Consider the following 22,871-nt stretch of genomic DNA (forward strand, 5'->3'; position numbering starts at 1 on the left):
CGGCTGGACTCCAAACGCAATTACGCACACTGGAGTCAAAGTGTAAAGAAATGGAGGACAAGCTGATGGACCTAGAAGACAGGTCTCGGCGGAACAATTTGAGGTTGGTGGGTCTTCCTGAGGGAGCAGAAAGACCCGACCCAATTGGTTTTCTGCAGAAGTGGATACCGGAGACGCTGGGTGAGGCGCTACAATCTGCCGTGGTTTTGGAGAGGGCGCACCGAGTCGGACCGAGGAGGGCCGCCGGAGCACCGCCAAGAGCTCTGATAATGAGGTTTCTCAGTTACCAGAATAAACAGGCGGTGATGAATGTTTTGATGGAAACTGTACGGGCCAAAAAGGATATCAGCTTCAAGGACCAACGTGTTCGGTTCTACCCGGACCTGTCTGCGGGGCTACACCGACTAAGGAAGCAGTTCGACCCGGTGCGTCAGGACCTGCGCAACTTGGGAAATACGGCACGGCGTGATCCATCCGGCCAAGCTGCTGGTCACACACGGAGAGCGCACCCGTATATTCAAAACTTTGGCCGAGGCACAAGAGTTTGTGAAGGAGATCCAGAAAGATGCTGCAGGGAACTAATGACGGACTGAAACGGTAGTGATTATTCTATGAACCAGCCAATACATCCTAAGTATTGGCAAATCATACATAAATGGTTAAGTCACATGTAGAATAAATTTGTTCTATAAAGTATGTTAAGGAGTAAACACTTAGTAGTTAATATTGGAGACAAAATAATTATTCTCCAAGGGTCACAATACAGGATAATTATAATAAATGTCAAAGGAGAGATAATTGATCAGGCATGTGAGAGCGGTGGCAGGTTGGATAGTAAAGTGGAAAGAAGAGGGTGGACAGTTAGTTCCTCATTAGTTGTGGAACAGACGTTTGTGATAACGGAAGTCTTGAAGGGGTTAGGGGGTTCCTGCATCAGCGGGGCAGGGTTATTTGCTGTTTGTATGTTTCTGGGTTGGATGAAAGTTCAGACATCCATGTTCGTTTTGCTTCTCTACAAACTATGTTCGGTGTTGCAAGAAAATCCGAGTTCACTGATGCTTAATGTTACAAGGAGTGAAGGTTAATTTAGTTTCATGGAACTATAGCGGTCTTCAAAAACAAGCAGGTTATGACTAAAATAAAAGATCTCGACTCTAAAATTGTATTTTTACAAGAAACCCATCTGTTGACAGAAGATGAGGCCAAGGTCAGGAGGCGGTGGCAGGGGAGTTTGTTCACGGCTCCTTTTTCATCCCAAGCTAGAGGAGTCATGATTCTCATTCATAAATCCATCCCATTTCAAGTGAAAAATACAATAAAAGATAAAATGGGAAGATATTTGATCATTCAGGGATCCTTATTATCAGAGAATCTAAATTTGGTAAATATTTATGGTCCTAATGTGGATGCTCCTGGTTTTTACACAGATCTATTTTTAAATTTCTCAACATTAGCTGGACAACACATAATAGCGGGTGATTTCAACTGTACATTAGACCCCAGTGTTGATAGATCCACAGGAGTGGATCAATCTCACAGTGGGTGTAGAACACAAATTGCCCGTTTTATTAAAGATTTAACACTTTTGGATATTTGGAGAGAACTAAACCCCCAAATTAAAACTTTTTCCTGCTATTCAAGCACACATCAAACATATTCCCGAATAGATTACTTTCTAATTTCCTCGGATTTACATTCAAAAATATTCAACTGTTTTTATGACAATATTGTGATCTCAGACCATGCTCCTTGCTGTTTAATATACCAAGATACAAAATTAACAAAAGACCCCCTTCGGTGGCATTTTCAGCATAAATGGTTACAAGACGAAGAATTTATAGAATATATGGGAATACAGATTGATGAATTCTTTGAATATAATACAACACAAACCTCAGCATGCATAAGGTGGGAAGCATTCAAAGCGTTCCTAAGAGGACATATTATCAGCTACACAGGCTCAAAATCAAGAAAGAAAAGAGAGGATAAATTAAAACTAGAACATAAAATAAAGACTCTTCAGGATAAGGTGTACAAGGAAAATAACCCACAACATAATAAAGAGTTACTTTTATTAAGAGCCGACTATGATAAAATATCAGTGTCCAAGGCAGCATCTAGTCTCCTGAGACTCAAACAATCCTTTTACGAACATGGTGATAAAGCTGGAAAACTATTAGCTTGGCAAATAAAACGGTTAGAAACTAAAACATCGATCACAAATATTATATCTGAAAATAATTCGATCACAGACCCGGTAGAAATTAACGCTTTTAGAAGGTATTTTGAAAACTTATACGGTTCAAAAAATGTAATCAATTTACAAAATCTAAATAAATTCCTCGATGAAACATCTATACCAACCATCCCAAATGAACTCAAAGAAGAGTTAGAGCTTGAATTTAACAAAAAAGAAATAGGTCATGCCATTGATGCTATGAAATCAGGGAAAAGAGCAGGGCCAGACGGAATTCCAATTGATCTATATAAGAAATTCAAGGGAAAATTACTAACTCCACTTTTGGAAATGTTTTTGGAGGCTTTTCAGACTGGTAGCCTCCTACCAGAAATGAACAGGGCAACAATTATTTTGTTACCAAAACCAGGGAAACCAACAAATAAATGTGAAAACCTGAGACCCATAAGCCTACTAAACTCTGACCTTAAAATAATATGTAAAATTCTTGCAAGAAGACTGCAAAAAGTTCTGCCTTTGATTATCGACAGGGATCAAAATGGTTTTGTAATGGGAAGACAGGGCTTTCACAATGTAAGAAGGGTTCTAAATATTATCCATGCAAATAAAGGAAAACAAGATAAGGCACTCCTGTCTGTAGATGCTGAGAAGGCCTTTGATCGGGTCGAGTGGCCTTATCTATTTAATGTCCTAGAGAGATTTGGTTGCAGTCACAACTTTATAAAATGGGTACGGATATTGTATAAAAATCCTACAGCAGAAATTTTAACAAACAGGAACATTGCTAAACCGATCAAAATAAGCAAAGGCTGCAGACAGGGCTGTCCACTGTCGCCGCTGTTGTTTACATTAGCCATGGAGCCCTTTGCAGCAGCTGTACGTTCACACCAGCAGCTCATTGGGTTGCCTGTCGGATCAACAGAACCTAGAATAAGTCTATTTGCGGATGATGTCATAATATTTATGTCAAGTTTAAAGAAATCAATCCCAGCCTTGTTGAAATTAATTAAAACATTCGGTGATGTCTCTGGGTATAAGGTAAATAACTCTAAATCTTCCATACTGCTTTTAAACTCAGATGAAAGAGCAAATCCAATCCCTGAAGTTGTCCATTTTAATGTAGTAGAGCAATTTAGATATTTGGGAGTACAGATTTTGCCAAAATTGAATCAGGTGGTCGATGCTAATTATGAACCCTTGATGACAGAAATCAGTGACTCGCTGGGAAGATGGATGACATTACCAACCTCTATGATTGGGAGAATAAACATTTTAAAAATGATTGTACTTCCAAAATTACTGTATTTATTTCAAAATATTCCTCTGCCACCGCCTCAGGACCTATTTTCAAAAATGAAGAAATTATTTATTGGATTTATATGGAATAATAGAAGGGCAAGACTCCGACTGTCTTTACTGTTCCTGCCGTATGATCGCGGAGGCCTGAAATGTCCAAACATGATGTTATATTACTGGGCCGCACAGCTGAGGTCTATCATGTTTTATTTTTCCACTAACACTACTCCTCATTGGATAGAAATGGAAAATTATGGTCTGCAATTGCCTCTACCCTTATATATTCATTCAGATACCGCAAAAAGATTACGAAAACAAACCAAAAATCCCATTTTAAAACATATGATAAAGGTCTGGTATGATGTTAAAAAGTATTTAAAAGAAACACAAAGACTAACTCAGTTTAGTCCCATATGGGGGAATCAGCTCTTTCCTCCTGGAAGAGCTGACGCAGGATTCAAGCAATGGAGCTGTAAGGGTATTAAAACAATTCAAAATCTTTACCCACCAGACTCAGATATTTTGATGACCTTTGAGGAGCTTACTGCCACTTACAACCTTAGCAAAAATCACTTTTTCAAATACCTCCAGATTAGAAACTTTATTAGAACTAGTCAGAACAATGAAAATAGAAAACCCCAACAAACTTCATTAGAAAAAATTATGCTAAAAAACAGTCAGAGAAAAGGTCTCATCTCGGAAATTTACAATTTGTTAACATCTTCATCATCTGAAAATTCACATTATAAGCGTAAGGCTTGGTCAGAAAATTGCAACTGGAAATTTCTGAGGAGGACTGGAGTCAAGCTTGTGCTGAAGCACACACAAAATTCATAAACTCACGCTATAAATTAATCCACTACAAATGGTTAATGAGGAACTACATCACTCCAGTTGAATTAAACAAATACAACAAAAACATTCCAGACAACTGCACAAAATGCACTGATTCGAAGGGATCTTTTTTCCACTGTATCTGGCAATGTAGAAAAATAAGTCAATTTTGGGAAGAGGTGACGAAGACAAAAAATTATTTCAAAGCAAATTCCAATAAACACAAAATTTTTCCTCCTGGGACTATATCCAAAAAATTCCAGGTATAAAGAACATGAAAGAGCTTTTATAGACCTCAGTTTGCTCACTGCCAAGAAGTGTATTGCATTAATGTGGAAATCAATGAATAGACCAAGTATCGGCCAGTGGTTGAAACAGATGCTCTCAAATCTCCCCGTAGAAAGAATAACTTACATCATGAAAGGCAAACAGCAGGTCTTTGAGAACATTTGGGGACCCTTTGTGAACTATGTCAAAGACCAAGATTTAGCAGATCCTCAGACAGATGAATGATTGGACCATGCAGTTTCAACACCTACACACGTGGACAAAATTGTTGGTACCCCTCAGTTAAAGAAGGAAAAACCCACAATTCTCACTGAAATCACTTGAAACTCACAAAAGTAACAATAAATAAAAATTTATTGAAAATTAAATATCAAAAACAGCCATCACTTTTGAATTGTTGATTAACATAATTATTTAAAAAAACAAACTAATGAAACAGGCCTGGACAAAAATGATGGTACCTCTATAAAAGATTGAAAACTATTTGACCAGAGTGACATGATTAACTCAGGTGTGTCATTTAATTGACATCACAGGTGTTTCCAAACTCATAATCAGTCAGTCTGCCTATTTAAAGGGAGACAAGTAGTCACCCTGCTGTTTGGTGAAAAGGTGTGTACCACACTGAACATGGACAACAGAAAGCGAAGGAGAGAATTGTCCCAGGACATCCGAAAAAAAATTATAGACAAACATCTTAAAGGTAAAGGCTATAAGACCATCTCTAAACAGCTTGAAGTTCCTGTGACAACAGTGGCTCATATTATTCAGAAGTTCAAGACCCACGGGACAGTAGCCAACCTCCCTGGACGTGGCCGCAAGAGGAAAATTGATGACAAATTGAAGAGACGGATCGTTGGAATTGTATCCAAAGAGCCCAGAGCAACCTCCAAAGAAATTAAAGGTGAACTCCAAGGCCAAGGTACATCAGTGTCAGATCGCACCATTCGTCGTTGTTTGAGCCAAAGTGGACTTCATGGGAGACGACCAAGGAGGACACCACTGCTGAAAAAAACTCATAAAAAAGCCAGACTGGAATTTGCAAAAATGCATGTTGACAAGCCACAAAGCTTCTGGGAGAATGTCCTTTGGACAGATGAGACCAAACTGGAGCTTTTTGGTAAGGCACATCAACTCTATGTTCATAGACTCAAAAACCAAGCATACGAAGAAAAGAACACTGTCCCTACGGTGAAACATGGAGGAGGCTCAGTAATGTTTTGGGGCTGCTTTGCTGCATCTGGCACAGGGTGTCTTGAAAGTGTGCAAGGTACGATGAAATCTGAAGACTATCAAGGCATTCTGGAGAGAAATGTGCTGCCTAGTGTCAGAAAGCTTGGTCTCAGTCGCAGGTCATGGGTCTTCCAACAGGACAACGATCCAAAAACACCCAAGAATGGCTGAGAGAAAAGCGTTGGACTATTCTAAAGTGGCCTTCTATGAGCCCAGATCTGAATCCCATTGAACATATGTGGAAGGAGCTGAAACATGCCATTTGGAGAAGACATCCATCAAACCTGAGACAACTGGAGCTGTTTGCTCATGAGGAGTGGGCCAAAATACCTGTTGACAGCTGCAGAACGCTCATTGACAAATACAGAAATCGTTTAATTGCAGTGATTGCCTCAAAAGGTTGTGCAACAAAATATTAAGTTATGGGTACCATCATTTTTGTCCAGCCCTATTTCATTAGTTTGTTTTTTTAAATAATTATGTTAATCAACAATTCAAAAGTGATGGCTGTTTTTGATTATTTAATTTTCAATAAATTTTTATTTATTGTTACTTTTGTGAGTTTCAAGTGATTTCAGTGAGAATTGTGGGTTTTTCCTTCTTTAACTGAGGGGTACCAACAATTTTGTCCACGTGTGTATATTTTTATTGTGTGTGCATTCTCATATAAGAGATAGCTTGCAACCGGACTTACACTAAGGTTTATAGAGGAGAGAAGCAGATTGTTTGTGGTTGACTGTTATGATCTTCTTTCAATTTCTTATTTTGGGTTTTTGTTTTTTTTTGTTTTTTTTTTGGGGGGGGGTGTTTGTATATATATATGTAAAAAAGCAGCAGAACAGTTTGTATTCTATTTTATACAATTGTAAAAATTGTTTCCATTGCTGTGAAAATCAAAATAAAAATATTGTGGAAATAAAAAAGAATATGTATGATTTTAAGCTCCCATAAAGAGAGCTGCTTGCTACCGGATAGCTTTGTTTTCTTCCAGTTCTTTCAGTAAACAGCTGTTTTCTGACCTGCTTGTCACCACACAGATTTTTTTTTTCCCCACTATGACGCCTTTTCAGACACCTACAGTGAGCTGGGAGCAAATTTATAAGATTTGGAGATGCGAAAACAAACTCCAAAACTCGGGAGGTAGTGCTGGAAATGTTCTATGTTTTAGTTTGTTTTACACAAAACTCATTAAAAAAGACCAAAATCAACAACTGGTTTGCGCAGGCGTGAATAAAGCCAAGAGACAGCATGTTCCTGAATCAGAATATGCATAATTTGAAAGAACAAAGCTTCAAATTTCAAACTGCAAACCCTGCAACCATCACAGTTTCAAACTTTAATAAGAGCAAAAACTGCAAAATGGTAGTTTCTTCGCTTTTCTGTCACCTTTAAAGGCACATAGTTGTTTGATCTCATTATGGTGCACATTATTTTTACTGTAAGACTCTGATTAAGAGAATGCAACCAAACTAGTAAAAAAAAAAAGGACGTTAATCCGTTCCTGCTGACAATGGAAACCTTTAAGAACAGTTGTACTAAACCAAGAATAAAAACTTTGATGTTAAAAAATGGTTTAAATGTAAAGTTAATATCTTTTGATTCATTAACTGTTGTACAAATATTTTTTGTTCAAGCCACACCATCAGGTTTTCAGGTTTTACAGCAGCCTGCTGTTAATGATCATTCTTGGTTTTTGCCCTCCAAAAATTTGAATTTATATATAAAACCATATTTTGGAAAAAAAAAAAAAAAACAGGAACAAACAGTATAGACTTTAGCTTTATTTTTATGTGTTTTTATTGCAGTGCACAGTAATAAATAAATAAATTACAAAAAACAGTTCTGGCAGCAGAAGTGCCAGAAAATGCATTATCATCCTTTTAAATAAGGGTATATATCTGTAAAATTAAAAAATAATAATTGCCATTTTAAATACAGTAATTAACAGGTAAATGCTGTAAGTGAACATATTTCTGTATAGTATAATATAGTGATTGTTGATGAGGATTATATTTATGGTTTTGACCTGAATTTTTTTCATGTGAATTTAATACCTCTTTCTGTAGTTTTTACTAGTTATGAGATTAACTAATGTTTGTATCATAAATTTTACATAAAATGATAGTTAAAAACATGTTTTTACAGTGCAGGCTTCAAAAATACATGTAAATGACATGTTTTCACTGTCTGTTTTCGGTCTTTTCACGAGATTTATTATCCCCCGCCTCCACAAAGTGGAAAAGGGGGATATAGGTTTGGCCTCCGTCCGTCCGTGCTTCCGTGCGTCCGTCCGTCTGTCCGTCCAAGATGAAGGGGACAGCTGTTCTCGGAAACTATTACAGCTAGGATTACGAAATTTAGAGTGTAGCTTCACACCATGGCCACCTTGATCAAGTTCGAACATGACACCTGTGCGATAATATTTAACAGAGTTATGGCCCTTGATCACTATTTTGGATATAGACTCATAGACATCACATGTGGCGGGGGATATTGATGACCATGTCGTCTTGTTGACTTTAAAAAGAATACCAGACTCATCTTTTAAGGGATTTATGTGAATAATTATCGATTTCATTTGTACAAGATTAGCAGCTACCCGTTTTTAACCCCAACAATCTGAACTGAAAGTGTCTTAAACAGCAGACATGTGCAGCTTTTGCAGACCGCCCAGAAGCCGGTTTAGTTTAAACTTTCACGGCTACATAAAGACAAAAACACCTCTTTCATTGTTGGTTCTGACTGTGTTTCCTGCCTCTGTCTAAACCTGCTCTCCTCTTTTTTGTTTTTTGCTCCGTGCTTCAACCCGGTTCCGCTTTGCCTGGGAATTCTGGGAATCGTAGGTCCTCCAGGTTAGACCAAGTGGTTTGATGGTTGTGATGCTGTGGTTGGAACTATGAAATGTGTTTCCTGACTTCAAAAAGAAAAACTGTAAATTCACTCGGGATAATGTACAATGAAGCTTTCTCAAGGTTTGTAGATGAATTTATCCCAGACCAGATCCTGATAAGTTTTAAAAACTGATGTCAGCAGGTGTGTTTTGACCTTTTCTTCACCCAACAGGACTTGCTGGACGTCATGTATAAAAGCAACACGCACTGTTTTACAGGAATATATTTATATGAAGAGTTTCATTCCGGTATTCTGGTTTTAGAAGCAAATATCCTCATTGTTTGATGTATAATTGAACAATTTGCAAACTCTGATCAACTTCAGCTCTGCATCTGAGGGAAAAGACTAGCAAAATCAGGGGTAAAATGTGAAAATAAGCCTCCTAACATGTCTTATTACCGTATGTATTGAGGTTTTCTCAGCAGTTATGTCAGATTTAGGAATGAAACTCTTCAATATTTTGTCAAATGGACTGCTATCTAGACTTTTAGTAATTTGACAGAGGATGTTTGTTCAGTAAAAGGTTAGGCACCAGTTCAGTTTCCTTCTATATCATCAGTCAGACGTTTGATAACAAGATTTCTTAATAGGAAGTCTTGTTTAAAAGGAAATCTAACTGATTCGTGTGCAGCCTCGCCAAGTTACACCTGACCTTTCCACTCCTGCATCCGTCCTGAAGGTCCATCCGGCCCACAGGGTCCCCGAGGACCTCCAGGAAGTGGCGGCGTTAAGGGAGAAAAGGGAATTCCTGGCTCTCCCGGCCAGCCTGGCTTCCCTGGACAGAAGGGAGAAGCTGGTGTTCCAGGATTCCCGGTGAGATCCCATAAAAGAGCTCATGTTCTCACATTAAACTTACTCCTTTTTCTGCAGTGTGTTTATGTAATTTTCATTTGAAGTCCAGGCTTTTCTGTACAGGACCTCTTTTTTCCTGTTTTTTGAACATTGAATTTGTTCCAATGAAGCCTAAAATACAATTAAAAGCCTCTAAATGTGCATGATAAGGTTTCTTTAAAGTTGCTGCATTATTTTCTGTCTCTAAGAATGTAAGAAAAGTTTGGTTAAAGTCTACTGAATCAGAGGGGATTATATATGATCATATGTTCAATTCTCTGCACTTGTTTCCTGTCAGGGTTCCTCTGGTCTTCCTGGTTCTTCTGGCCTTAAAGGAGATGTCGGTCTGCCTGGCGTTCCCGGATTCCCTGGTCAGTTTGCATTTTGTGCCGCTTTATTCTGTCAAAAAATGTGTGTTTCAGCATTAATCATTCATCGTAAGCAACACTCAAAGAGCTGTTCTGTCTGGGGTTTTTTTGCCAGGACCAAAGGGAGACCCAGGACTTCCCGGTCGTAGCGGCCTTCCTGGAGATCCCGGAGAAGTCGGACCAACTGGTGGGTGAAAACACTCACAGCCAAAATACACACCAGGAAGTTCAGATTAAATACACACTGGATGTCTAGCAGATCATTTCCTGTGTGACCAGGTCCTCCCGGTGATCCCGGCGTCCCTCCGGCTCCCATCGTGGTGAAGGGAGAGCGAGGACCTCCTGGTCCTCTTGGCCAGCCCGGTTCCCGAGGACCACCTGGTGCTCCTGGACGGGAAGGACTCCCAGGTGGGTGATTTTACGGGGCCTGAAGGAGGTCAGAGGAGGGCTATATGAGCTTCAGCTCAGCAGTTTTATTAAACATAACTTGTAGACCGCTGTAAATTAGAGAGAGACCGATTATGAGCCTGGTCGATTGTCATAGTTGGCATTTTTCCAGTATTTTTATTGACTGGTTATTGATAAATTAAATGTTCTACTTCGGGTCTGATCAACCTCCCCTCTCTGTGTTTCGTCACTCTGGTCTGTAAAATGTCTGTCAAGCAGAAACTGAAGAAGAAACACAAACCAGGAAGTTAGCTTCTCTCATGACGACTAAGGCTATGCTAACAATTATAAATAATGTTTTTATTTAGCAACTTTTGTGGATAATAAAAGTAATAGAATACTGAAAGATTAAGAAAATAGAGAACAGCAGGAGACAAATTGATCAATCTCAGTCAAGAGCATCCTAATTATATTACTTCTATTTCTGTTTTACATATTCAGTTATTGTCAGCCTTATTAATGAAGAAGTCTAGTTATGAATGACAGGTTCCCTGCTATCACATGCTACTGAAAAATTACATGTAATGGGTACGAGTTCCAAATATCTGCTATCGGCCTTTCTTGATTGCTAATAATCAGTATCAACCTTAAAACACCCATCAATCCATCTGGGATTGTCAGAGGAGATGCTGCACATTTATAGTTCTCACAAAAGACATTTTTACATTTAATAGTATTTAAACTGTCTTTGAGGATGTTTTCATTCTGTTAGGAATAAAATAGAGAAAATATCCTATAGTGGGTAACTGTGGACAGATAAATCGAAAATCTGATAGACACTAATATAATTTTATTATCAGAAGATTTAACATTTCAGTAAAAGGAATAAACTCCAATTGTTCAGTTTGAGTTTCACAAAAAAGGCTAAAAGTCAAGAAAAACTAGCAAAACTGGTGTGAAATGATTAGCTATTCCACAACCTTCATGTTTTCACGTGAAGCTGCTCGCTCTGTTAATTCAGTGATGAACTTTGTGTTTGTAAATCAAGCTGATAAGTAAAACATTTTTTTTAATTTATTGTTTATTTTAACAGATAAGCTCAGTTGAGAACAATTTCTCATTTACAATGATGACCTGGCAAGACCCCCCAGCAGTTTATTACTGATACTGAGACTAGATGTTGTCTACAGATCACATAAATTACTGTGAAAATCAAAGCAATACAACTCAACGCCTGCAGATTTTACACTGCTGCTTTTACATTCAGTTTTTCCAAGATATGGTTTGAAGAGCACATGTCCTGTTCATCCCCCCCCCCTTCATCATCAAAGTGAAAGACAGAGAGTTCTCATCACTGAAACGTAACACAGAACGACAGTTAATCTCTAAAAGCTCAGCTTTGTGTTGCATGTATCAGCCAAAGACTCACTCTGTCTCCTGTAAAAAGCACTTTCCCTGACAGAAGTTTTCATTTTTTGAGTTTGGCATCTCTTACGAGTGTAATTTTTGGCTGTTTGACAGAATTTTGTTCAGTTATGTGAAACTTAATCAAGCTAATTAACATTTTAAAGGCTAAATTCAATTTAATTCAATTTTATTTATATAGCGCCAATTACAGTCAAATTGTCTCAAGATGCCACACAGAACCCATATGCAAAGCAAGCCTTAAAGCGACAGTGGCAAGGAAAACACCCTTTTAACAGGGAAAAAAAGCCTGGAGCACAACCTGGCTCTTTATGTTGGGGGACCCATCTGCCTGCTGGCCGGGCGGGTTGAGAGGAACAGAAGAGGTAGAGAGGTAGAGGGGGAGAGATGGGAGAAGGGAACAAGGAACATATGACACACAGTTGGATAAATGGCTCCAAAAGACTCAATACAGACACTACTACTGCACTACAAACAGAATTAAAAAAAATCAAAACAATATCAAAAGTTTCTGTTCTTGAGTATAAGATGAGCCACACCAGATGACAAGATCGTTTTATATTCAGGCCAGTCCAGTATTTTACATGATGGAACCTGAACTCGGCACGTAGAATTGTTAATTTAATGAGAATTCTTGTGTGCCGTTGCTCTCAGGTCAGCCTGGCAACCCTGGAGATCCTGGTACTGAGGGTCCTCCTGGCTTCAGCGGCCCCCCTGGCCGGAAGGGAGACCCAGGACCAGCCGGCCAGCCCGGTAAGTAAATCAGTCGCAGCTAGAATGTGAACAAAGTCCACTAAATGTTTAAAAAAAGTTGATTATTATTTCATTACTATGCAGCACCGGTTGATTGTTGCGTCTAAGTTGTTGTACACCAGTAAAATGAAACATCTTGTAAAATCTAGAGGATGAAAATAAGCTTGTATGTAGAATGAAGTGACATAAAACCACTGGACTGGTACAACTATTAACAACATAAATACATGTTGACGATACCCTGCAAACATTTTTGTAAGATGATAATGAGCTGTGTGAAAAGAGCCACGTTTTTCAGTGGCATTTAAATTAAAAGTTGGTAACTGAAGAATGGTATTAATGGTTTCCAGATGGTTCTTAAATGGACACAAAAGTTGTTCAGACCGTTTTTAATCTGATCTGTGATTAAATCCTCATTTTCTGTTCGGTGTAGCATAGCTTTAACTGCTTTTTTATTCTTGCATTTGTGTGTGTGTGTGTGTGTGTGTGTGTGTGTGTGTGTGTGTGTGTGTGTGTGTGTTTTAAACCGATTCTAATACACTGTCTGAACTGTACAAATCCATTAAGTCACAACATTTTGATGCTAGACCTTCATCAGGCTAATGTTTTTTTGTAAAGAGAATCTGTAAGTCCACAATCCGGCCACATTTCCCATAGACGGAAATTTAGAAAATTCTCTTTGTAGTCACAATTCTAAAAAAATATAATCTACCATTGCTGACATTAAACAAGTAAAATGCTGCAATGTGTTGCTGAAACCCCTAGATCTGCACTGCATTCCCCAAAAACATCTGTAAACCTCCAAAATCTTACAAACATTCACATGGCATGTGAATATATTAAAAGTAGGGATGTGCGCGAGTAGTCGTTTAATCGTTTAACCGCCTACTCATTTATTAAACGTTTAGTATTTTACAAGTCGGTTAAACGCTGCATCAAGCATCATGCACCTTGTTCTTCACGCCTCTGCATCAGGCGTAAACTAACCATGACGTCACCCGTTGGTTTCAACGCCGAGAAAATGAAGACCGGATTTTGCTACTTCCTGGTCGCCGTTTTGGATTTTTTGGAGCCAGTGACGTAAAAACCGTCATCAAACAGACTGGACCAGAGAACAACTGGGGGCAGGATTGGCTGAGGACTCTCTTATCCCGCCCACATTTTACCACAGAGGCTTCTGTTGCTGTCTATCAAGTATAGCCACGCCCCCTGGCTCCGCCAACTTTAACGATTTATTTAAAATTCAGTATTGATTTATTTTGAGATCGGCCACCTGATCTCTCATTTTGACCATGAAAACTAACGGGAAAAAAATCCTGAGCAGTAGAAAATCAGTCTATCAAATTTTATTTTTTCCAAAAATGAATTGGGGTCTATGGAGCAAAAGCTTTTTGGAGCCAACCCTAGCGGACGGCGTGATATTGCAAGTTTTTGACACTTCCGGGTTGGTTTCAATTCTGGAGCCAGATGCTACGTCCACTATTTATACAGTCTATGCTCTGCATCAGCTTCTTTGTAAACAGGCTGAGCAGCCAGGGAGAGAATTGCTCCTCCTCCCCTCCCCTCACACGCACATGTAGCAGGGGGTGGTCGACACGTTCATTTCTCCAAACCTACACCGCCTGTCCGTTCACACCCCACCCACCCCCGGTCCCGACCGGGCGCCGCCATGCAGCTCTACGCTCGGCCGTGCGCCGCACGCTCGTCCCGTCTGGGCTACCTGGTTGATCCTGCCATTAGCATATGCTTGTCTCTTTTTTCAAACCCCGCTATCCCCCTCATCATTAGCGGTGTTTTGACCACTCCAGCTACACCCACCACGTCCCTTCCTGCCACCCCGAAGCAAAGCATCGGCTCCAGTATGTGCTGCTCGTGGACTGTCATGGCGCACCGACCCGCTGCCATTACGCACAGACGCAGCGGCACTTTCTGTCTTTCTGAACATCTTCATCAGAGGGTGAATATTCCTCTTCAGAATATGAGTAAGCCATTACTTGACAAAGTACTTTGTCAGCGTTGACCAGGCCTCTCGGTATAGTGAGTTTTCTCACTCTAAAATGTGCCGTCTTGCGCTCTGATACGCTCCAACGGCGAGTCTCGTCTCCTCGGTTTTCAGTCTCTGTAAACTCCAAAACTTTGAATGAAAACACGCCCACAGCTGATGCTCAGATTGAAGTTCCAGATGTCCGCCATCTCCTGGTGTACAGTACATGAGGCACACGAGGCAGTATATTTGAAGCTATGGCTTGTTATGTTCAGCAATGTTGCTTGTCGCAATATTGCGACTTTGGCGCTTAAAGGGTTAAATTCCAAGTTTTCCGAACCGACTAGTTGCTAATTTTATTGGCGACTAGTCGGTTCGGAAATTATTCGAAATTCCCATCCCTAATTAAAAGTAATCATTTTAGTCCTTATAGATGGATCCTCCAGGTTTTCAGACACAATCACACATGAAGAAAAGACGCACATTTAGCAGATCATGTAAGTAAGGACATAAAAAAATATTAATACCAATAATAAATTACTTCAATAATAAACTGACTCTGTACCCTCCCCAGGGTAATGTGGACACAAACTGCAAACCTTTCTGGTGATTTATGTGCAAAATATTAGACCCAGTAATTGAAATTTTTACCAACTTGATGTTTATTTATTTAGATATGGAACATGTCGTGACCTGTGTCTTCCCTTGTTATCCCAGGTCAGCGAGGCTATCCTGGTCCTCCTGGTTCCGACGGTCCACAGGGTCAACCAGGTCTCCCAGGATCGGTCTCGGCAGCCCACGGTTTCCTCATCACCAGACACAGCCAGTCGGTGGAGGTGCCCAGCTGTCCGGAAGGAACGACCACCATCTATGACGGCTACTCCCTGCTGTATGTGCAGGGCAACGAGCGCGCCCATGGACAGGACCTCGGTAGGAAACACATCACTGCACTAAAACCTGCACCTCACCCAGAAGCTAAACCAACTTTGTATAACTGAGCTTCCTCCTTCCTCCAGGCACGGCCGGCAGCTGTCTGCGCAGGTTCAGCCCGATGCCCTTCATGTTCTGCAACATCAACAACGTCTGCAACTTTGCCTCCCGCAACGACTACTCCTATTGGCTGTCCACACCCGAGCCCATGCCCATGTCCATGGCCCCCATCACTGGGCAGAGCATCAAACCCTTCATCAGCAGGTAGACAGGGCAGAAGTAGGACAGGAACTCAGCAGAGCTGACGGACATGGTGTTTAATTTCTGCTTCTGTGTCGTCCAGGTGTGCAGTGTGTGAAGCTCCAGCCATGGTGATCGCAGTCCACAGTCAGACCATCCAGATTCCCACTTGCCCATCAAACTGGGAACCGATGTGGATTGGATACTCCTTCATGATGGTAGATGCAAAAATGAATATCGGCCAGCCCCTGAGCGCAACAGCAACCAACTACATTGCTCAGGACCCTTAAGGGAACACCCATTCATCACAGTATTACACCAATTTCACTAAAACTTTGGGATGTCAATGTGTCCAGTTAGGAAGCAGAAGTGATTGGGAGTCTTTTTTTTATTTGCTTTGGTAAATATAAACAACAGATGGCCACAGACCATTGCTCTCTCCTTATCTTTTCTGACTGATTTTGTTTAGCTTTGCATTTTGATGGTGCCCTTATGGTTGCTGGTCTTAAGAGACGGTAGGTAGTGCAGTTCCTGTAGGATGCCGTATCAGTAAGTGTCATTGCAAAAAGATTTCCTCTGTCTCCAAACATGCCATCTGTCTCTGGGAATCAATCAATCGCCTCAACCCTATTACACCATCCAAATGAACGAGGGGAGCGACAGAAGGGAGGCAGCGAAGACAACTGTAGCCTCCTTCTGACCAACTTTACACAGCTTAGGGGCTCTGAAATTTAACTTTGTGCAACAACCTGCCTCCACTTTATGATGGAACGACACACCTGATCTCGAAATGAGATCCGATACAATCCATCAAGTGTTTGCCAATCGCACAAATCTCATTTATTTTCTTTCACTTTCACACCAAAGTGTACACATCTTGTGATGCAGCTTTCAGGAGAAGGCACACGTGTGTTTAAAACCCCCATGCTACTTTGAAGTGGTAATATAGGGACATCGTGCCTAGAGTTCACTTTGTTTTTACGCAAACGATCCTTTAAAAAATTTGTTTGTGTGAATGAAAATACATGAAATTGTGCACCTGGGGTATACATGCTTAGATTTAGGGAAATGTACAAGGATGGTGGCCTGTTTATTTCAGAATCAGGATGAATGAATAGTGAAAAAGTAGCAGCTGGCTTTTAGGAAAATGTGATCGAAAGCAGGTAAGGTTAAAGAAAGGCTTTTGTGCAAGGCTAACAATCTTAAAGTGCCAGCATTTAGGAAATTCCACCTTTGATTTCTGTCTGTTAGGAGAAAATATTAAGCAACTCCCTTATTTATTAGGCTAAATATGAGGCTGTTTGTAACATAAAGTCCATGACTACAGACATTTGAGTATGCCCAGACATTATCAGTGTTGCATTCAGGCATTAAGGGGCCATTAATCTTGTCCACGGGGACATTTTTTTCTCACATGGAAATGCACCACCTCTGAATGTCACTCATTTGTAGGGTGTGCACTAGTGGGCCACTAGGTGGTCACATGACAGTCTGGTAAAAACTTCTGACCAACATGGCAGCTCTGTCGCAAACTTTGTCTTTTATTACGAAGAGTTCAGTGACAAGTATTTCTGAAAGCATTTGAGGCAAGAAATAAGCTGAATCTGTTGTCATTTTAGTTTAGACATTTGACGAAATAAAGTAGAAACAAAATCTACTGAATGCAAATGAGCTCCAGGGCGACGCACCGCAACATAGCTCAAAACACACTGCAACACAACCAGCATGCAATGCGATGCGTTTCACATAGACAATGAATGCGATGGGAGAAGTTGACGGATTCTGTGGACACGTACTTTTAGAGTTCAATTCAATTCAATTTTATTTATATAGAGCCAATTACAGTCAAATTGTCTGAAGACGCTTTACAGAACCCATAGGCCTAACCCCCAGAGCAAGCCCTAAGGCCACATTGGCAAGAAAAATACCCTTTTAACCCTTTAAGCTTCAGTCATTTCCAGCCGTTTTCAGTACAAAAAATCGCTAATATTCTATTTTTAAATTAAAAAAATTACGAAAAATACAGGGAATATTGGACGTGCATCGGGAGGTGCATTTCCTTGAAAACGACCGATTCGGGGATTTTATACCGACTTCAGGACATGTTTTGGATAAAATAGTTTACTGGCTTGTGTCATCTGGATGTAAAAGGTTGGATTATGGCCGTTTTTTGTGGAATCTTTTTTTTTGTGTGTAATAATAAACCCGGAAATGTGAGTCGCGCTGTGTGCGTTGAAGCCGTGTATAGAGAACGGATGGATGAATATTTGTTTTTGTCGGACAAATGTGTTTTTCTCACCCGCTGTGGTAATCGCATCTGAAAGTGGTTTATACCGGCGGATTCATGAGAATCTAAGCTTTCCATCGGTGTATAGTGTTTGTATAATCGCGTTTGCACCCGTCGGACATTCTTGAAATTCCTATGCAAATTAGTAGGTGTACCGCCGGCGGTACACTGAAGCTTAAAGGGTTTTAACAGGGAAAGAAAACCTGGAGCAGAACCCAGCCGGCTCTTTATGTGGGGAGACCCATCTGCCTGCTGACCGGGCGTTTTTTTTTTTTGATGAAATCAGCCTGTGATTAGATTTTTGGCATGATTTTGAATCCACTGACTGTTCTTACACCATTTTGTTCTCAATGAAGTGCATAATGTATTTTAATAATCAAGATCTGCTGTGTGATTTAAGCGTTCCCTTAACTTTCTGGAGCAGTGTGCATCATTTTATCCAACCTTCAGCCTATATAACTAACCCTTGCCTTTTCCTCCCCAGCACACCAGTGCCGGTGCTGAGGGCTCTGGTCAGGCCCTGGCCTCCCCCGGTTCCTGTTTGGAGGAGTTCCGAAGCGCTCCCTTCATAGAGTGCCACGGCAGAGGGACGTGCAACTACTACGGCAACTCCTACAGCTTCTGGCTAGCCACCGTGGAGCAATCTGAGATGTTCAGGTACGAATGCAAGATGCAGCTGACGTTCCCTGTTTCCTTTTATTAGGGCCTGACTATAAACCATTTCTCGTTTCTCACACATGGTTTCAGCCAAATTCGAAGCTTCATTTGAGTATTTCACAAACTGATATCCATCTTTAATCTACCAGTTTATCCTTGCTATCAGCTGCCCTGAATTTTACAGAGTTGGAGCTCTTTGTTCATTGTTTTGGATGCTAAATGAGACTACATATTAGGGCTGCACGATTTTGGAAAAAACCTAATTGCGATTTTTCTGACCAAAATTGCGATTGCAGTTCGATTTGCAATTTTTTTGATTTTCTGATTTCAAATGCATAAAACTGCAAATTATGATTGAAAAAGACAAGCTGACACATAAAAACAATACGCAAATAATCTACAGCAGTGGTTGGCAACTGGCGGCCCGCGGGCCAAAACTGGCCCGTCAGGAATAATATCTGGCCCACCAGATGATTTTGAAAATTTGATTTGGCACGGAGCCAAGCCAGTCCGTCACCGCAACACAAAACTCGCATGGTCGGCTGCTGCCGGGCATTTCCGCGTTTGCGCTACATGGTTGTACACGGTTGTAGCCAGATTTCGGGTTTGTTATTAGCTACTGGCTAAAGCTAGCTGCGGTAGTGCAGTGCATACGCACTTGCTTCCTGTTGCCATTTCTGATTGGCCAGTGGCCAGGAGGATCACGAGACTCAATGTTTTTGATTGGCGAATAGGTCTGTCACTCAAATAGGGATTTAAAAAAAACACCTCACCCTCGTGAGGTTAGGTTACTGCAGTAGTTAAAACCTCAATGTCGATGTGATGTCGATTAATCGTGCAGCCCTACTACATATTGGACCATATGACTGATAATAGGCCATTTTTGAACTGCACGATTTTGCGAACTGTTTTAGTTCAGTCTGAACTCCAAGAATGTCCCTGCAGACCCATTTTCAGCCAAGAAAAAAGTACCTGTTCCAGAGTCTGTGCTTCTTAGCAGCCCTAAAAACACTGCCAAAACTAGGAGAGGGAAGCTAGCACCACGTCTTCCTAGCGCCGCCATCAACCAAGTAAACATCATCATATGGGCTAATGTTAACAGCCTCCATTGCTGTGTTTTCTACATCTTCATAGAACTGGAGTTCGGTGCAGTAATCACTATTTGCTGGTTGTTTTGTTGCAGTTGAAACAGAAGGAATAAAAGGGAAGACTACTGGTCTGTTCCTGCAAAAGCTTGCAGTTCTTGCAGTGAACTCCTGCTTTTTGTTGCTCTGTAACTGTTATGCTGTCAGCTTATCCTCCTAGTGCCCAAAACAGAACTGGTTGCCGATTTCAAGTAAAAACACCACTTTTTAAAAAAATATTGGAATTTTTATTTTGATAAAATAACTTTTAATAGAATTTATTTGAAATATCTTCATAATTATGGATATTACCCTTGACTGAACCCCCTTTACCCTTTGACTCCTACAGGAAGCCCCAGTCGGAGACCTTTAAGGCGGGTAACCTCCGGGCTCGTGTCAGCCGCTGTGTGGTCTGCATGAAAAGGACGTAACGGCAGCAAGCAAACCCACCATCACCAGGGGACACCCGATCGATAACAAGAGATGATTGGATAACAGGGGACAAATGGGGGGGTGGGCAGTCGTCGTCGCGACCGCTGACGTTGCGACGAAGGTGGAATTCCAATGGTGCATTGTCTTCCATGAAAAAAACAAAAAACTAACTACAACTAAAACAATGGTGCTACTGTGCAACACAGCTTAAAAAAAAGAAAAAACTGACGTAAACAAATCTTACATTTAGTCTTTGTTTTCTTAAGAAGTACCTCAAAATGAAAGCAGAAAAATATCCACTAAATGGTGCCATGATGGATGTGTGACAACTAAAGTGCATTTTTCATTCTTCTCCCTTCTTTCTCGAAAGGATCTTTTGTTCCTTTTCGCTTTCTATAAAAAAAGAAAAATCACATTTAACATGTTGATGCAGCAAAATGTGATTCTGTACATCCATGTTTTTATTTTTATTTTTTATTTTCTTTTTGTTTTGGGCCTTATTGATGAGGAGTGGATGGTCTCCACAGTTACCAAATCGGCACTTTGACTTCGGAACATCCAAGATGAGAGATGCACTGACGATGAGCTTTCCTTAGTGAGACTTACTGCCTTTTTATTACTAGCTCTTCATTCACACACCCTTTCCCTCTCTCTCACTGTCATTTTTCTGTTGTCTTATGTGACATTTGGTGGTACTAACCCTGCTGTAGCCCGCCTGCTAACCATCCGCTACACCTACTTTCTCTTTTTATTTTTTTGTAAGTAATAAAATGTGTATATTGTGTAAAACACTTTGTTTTTAGTGTATTAGGTCTTGAATCAGTACCAGCTGTTTATGACAATTTTCCAGATTCTTTTTAGCTCACACACTCGCGCATTCACACACAAACACTCATACACACATCATTCATTTACTTCATCGCTCACCGACACACACCAACTCAGATATTGTACAAAGTAAGGCTTTTATAAAATGAAACAGTATTTTATATATAATAAATATATATTGAAAAAAGAGGATAAAAAGGTATATAAACTTTATTCGGCTATGGGGAGAATGTTCGCTGTTTTCAACCACAAAACCTTCATGAATTTCACCGAAAGATAAAGCTAACTCCTGAGCACACAGCCATTTTCCCTCAAATGTAACAGTCCTGTATGATAATAACAAAAAGCCAATCGCTTAAATTTTTTTTGTATTCAATTTGTAGAAGCAATAAATGTCAAACTGAAATATAGGGGAGTTGTAGTCTAATAATTGGGGAATGTTATGAATATTTGTGGCTTAAAAAGAACAAGATTTGAATTACATCTTTGGCTACTTGAGTAGAAAACCACGATACATGTTTTGTGTTTTTTAACATTTCCAGGTGCTGGGCTTTGCTGTAAAAACAGGTCCTGAGGGTTTTTTTTTTTTTTTTTTGGGGGGGGGGGGGGGGGGGGGGGGGGGGGGGGGGGGGGGGGGGGGGGGGGCATGGTGCGCGGGGGGGGGGGGGGGGGGGGGGGGGGGGGGGGGGGGGGGGGGGGGGGGGGGGGGGGGGGGGGGGGGGCGCCTTTGCACCCAAAACCTATAAATCCACTTTGGCTGGCTTGAATTTGTATCCAAAACTGGTTCGAGTGTTCACACTTGGCCCTGTTGAGCACAGGTTTAGATGTTTTTACATTTAAATCAGGTGTATCAGCCCCCGATGTGATGCGTCTCTCACACCAGGTGCTCAGACTCCTGATGTACTGTAAGTCTGCAAGAGCTGTTTTTAGGGGGGGAGAAATATTTTCCTGTGATTTTATTATTTTTATTTTTTCAAAACTGCTTTTATGAATCTAATTTTGTCAACCTGGGGTGCGATTAAAAATGTGTATTAATTTGTTTGGTTTTTTTCTTTTTCTTTTTTTTTTTTGTTTTAATGTCATGTTATCCAGAAGTTGTTATAAACTTTTAAGACTGAAATAAATACAATGTCCAAAGTGTTGTCTTCTTCGGAAAATGTACATTTAAACGCAGACTTACTCCAATTTCCGACTTTTTGCTCTTACACTCAAGAGAGAGGGCATGAGGAGGCAGACAGAGATACACACTGGAGACTCAGATGACTTGCAATAGATTGCAAGTAAGGTTTACTGACATCAGGAGAAGTGACAATGACAGAGCAGCAGTACATGTAAGAAATGCCAGCAACCCTTCTGAGGATTCTCTCAGATCTTTGGGTATATATTGTAGTTGAGAATGGGAACAGATTTACATTACAAACCAATATGGAGACAATGAGAATTAGAATTATGTCATTTCATCAGGTAAGTTATTATGACCATATATGTAGCCTACAGTGCAAGGACACAAGCTTAAAAGTTATTTAAAAACCCTACAGCTGAGGGAACAAATGATCTGAGGTATCTGTTTGATTTGGCCTAATCTAATCCTAAACTAATCTGCTTTAGTCACGTCAAGAACAGACAATATCTAACCTTGACCAGAGCAGAGAGTCCTGAAATCTTTCTCCAACAGTGTCTGCCTACCAGAAGATAATTTAGAATGATGCCAACTGACAGCTGCAATCAAACACCTCAGAGAGGGAAAACAGTAATTTTTCCTTCACAATATAGAGTTTATAAACTGAAAGAACTTGTACAAGCATTCTTCAGTAAATGAAAAATACCATTATTTACAGTTATTTCAGTTTTATTTATTTCAAACAGTCTGCTTTCAGACAATCTC

General features: G+C 40.4%; 1 protein-coding gene across 1 annotated transcript in view; it reads left to right on the plus strand.

Moving 5' to 3' along the window:
- Window positions 1-20,949, plus strand: part of col4a5 (collagen, type IV, alpha 5 (Alport syndrome)) — an 84,350-nt gene extending 63,401 nt beyond the window's left edge. The window contains exons 40-49 of the mRNA XM_022202167.2: window positions 9,420-9,553; window positions 9,870-9,942; window positions 10,055-10,126; window positions 10,219-10,347; window positions 12,406-12,504; window positions 15,206-15,418; window positions 15,505-15,682; window positions 15,762-15,876; window positions 18,430-18,602; window positions 20,076-20,949. Coding sequence (XP_022057859.1) covers window positions 9,420-9,553; window positions 9,870-9,942; window positions 10,055-10,126; window positions 10,219-10,347; window positions 12,406-12,504; window positions 15,206-15,418; window positions 15,505-15,682; window positions 15,762-15,876; window positions 18,430-18,602; window positions 20,076-20,157 — 1,268 coding nt within the window. The 3' untranslated portion in view covers window positions 20,158-20,949. The remainder of the gene's footprint in view (window positions 1-9,419; window positions 9,554-9,869; window positions 9,943-10,054; window positions 10,127-10,218; window positions 10,348-12,405; window positions 12,505-15,205; window positions 15,419-15,504; window positions 15,683-15,761; window positions 15,877-18,429; window positions 18,603-20,075) is intronic.
- Window positions 20,950-22,871: the final 1,922 nt, after the last annotated feature.

This window comes from Acanthochromis polyacanthus, chromosome 23 (genome assembly GCF_021347895.1).
Source record: "Acanthochromis polyacanthus isolate Apoly-LR-REF ecotype Palm Island chromosome 23, KAUST_Apoly_ChrSc, whole genome shotgun sequence".
NCBI lineage: Eukaryota > Metazoa > Chordata > Actinopteri > Pomacentridae > Acanthochromis > Acanthochromis polyacanthus.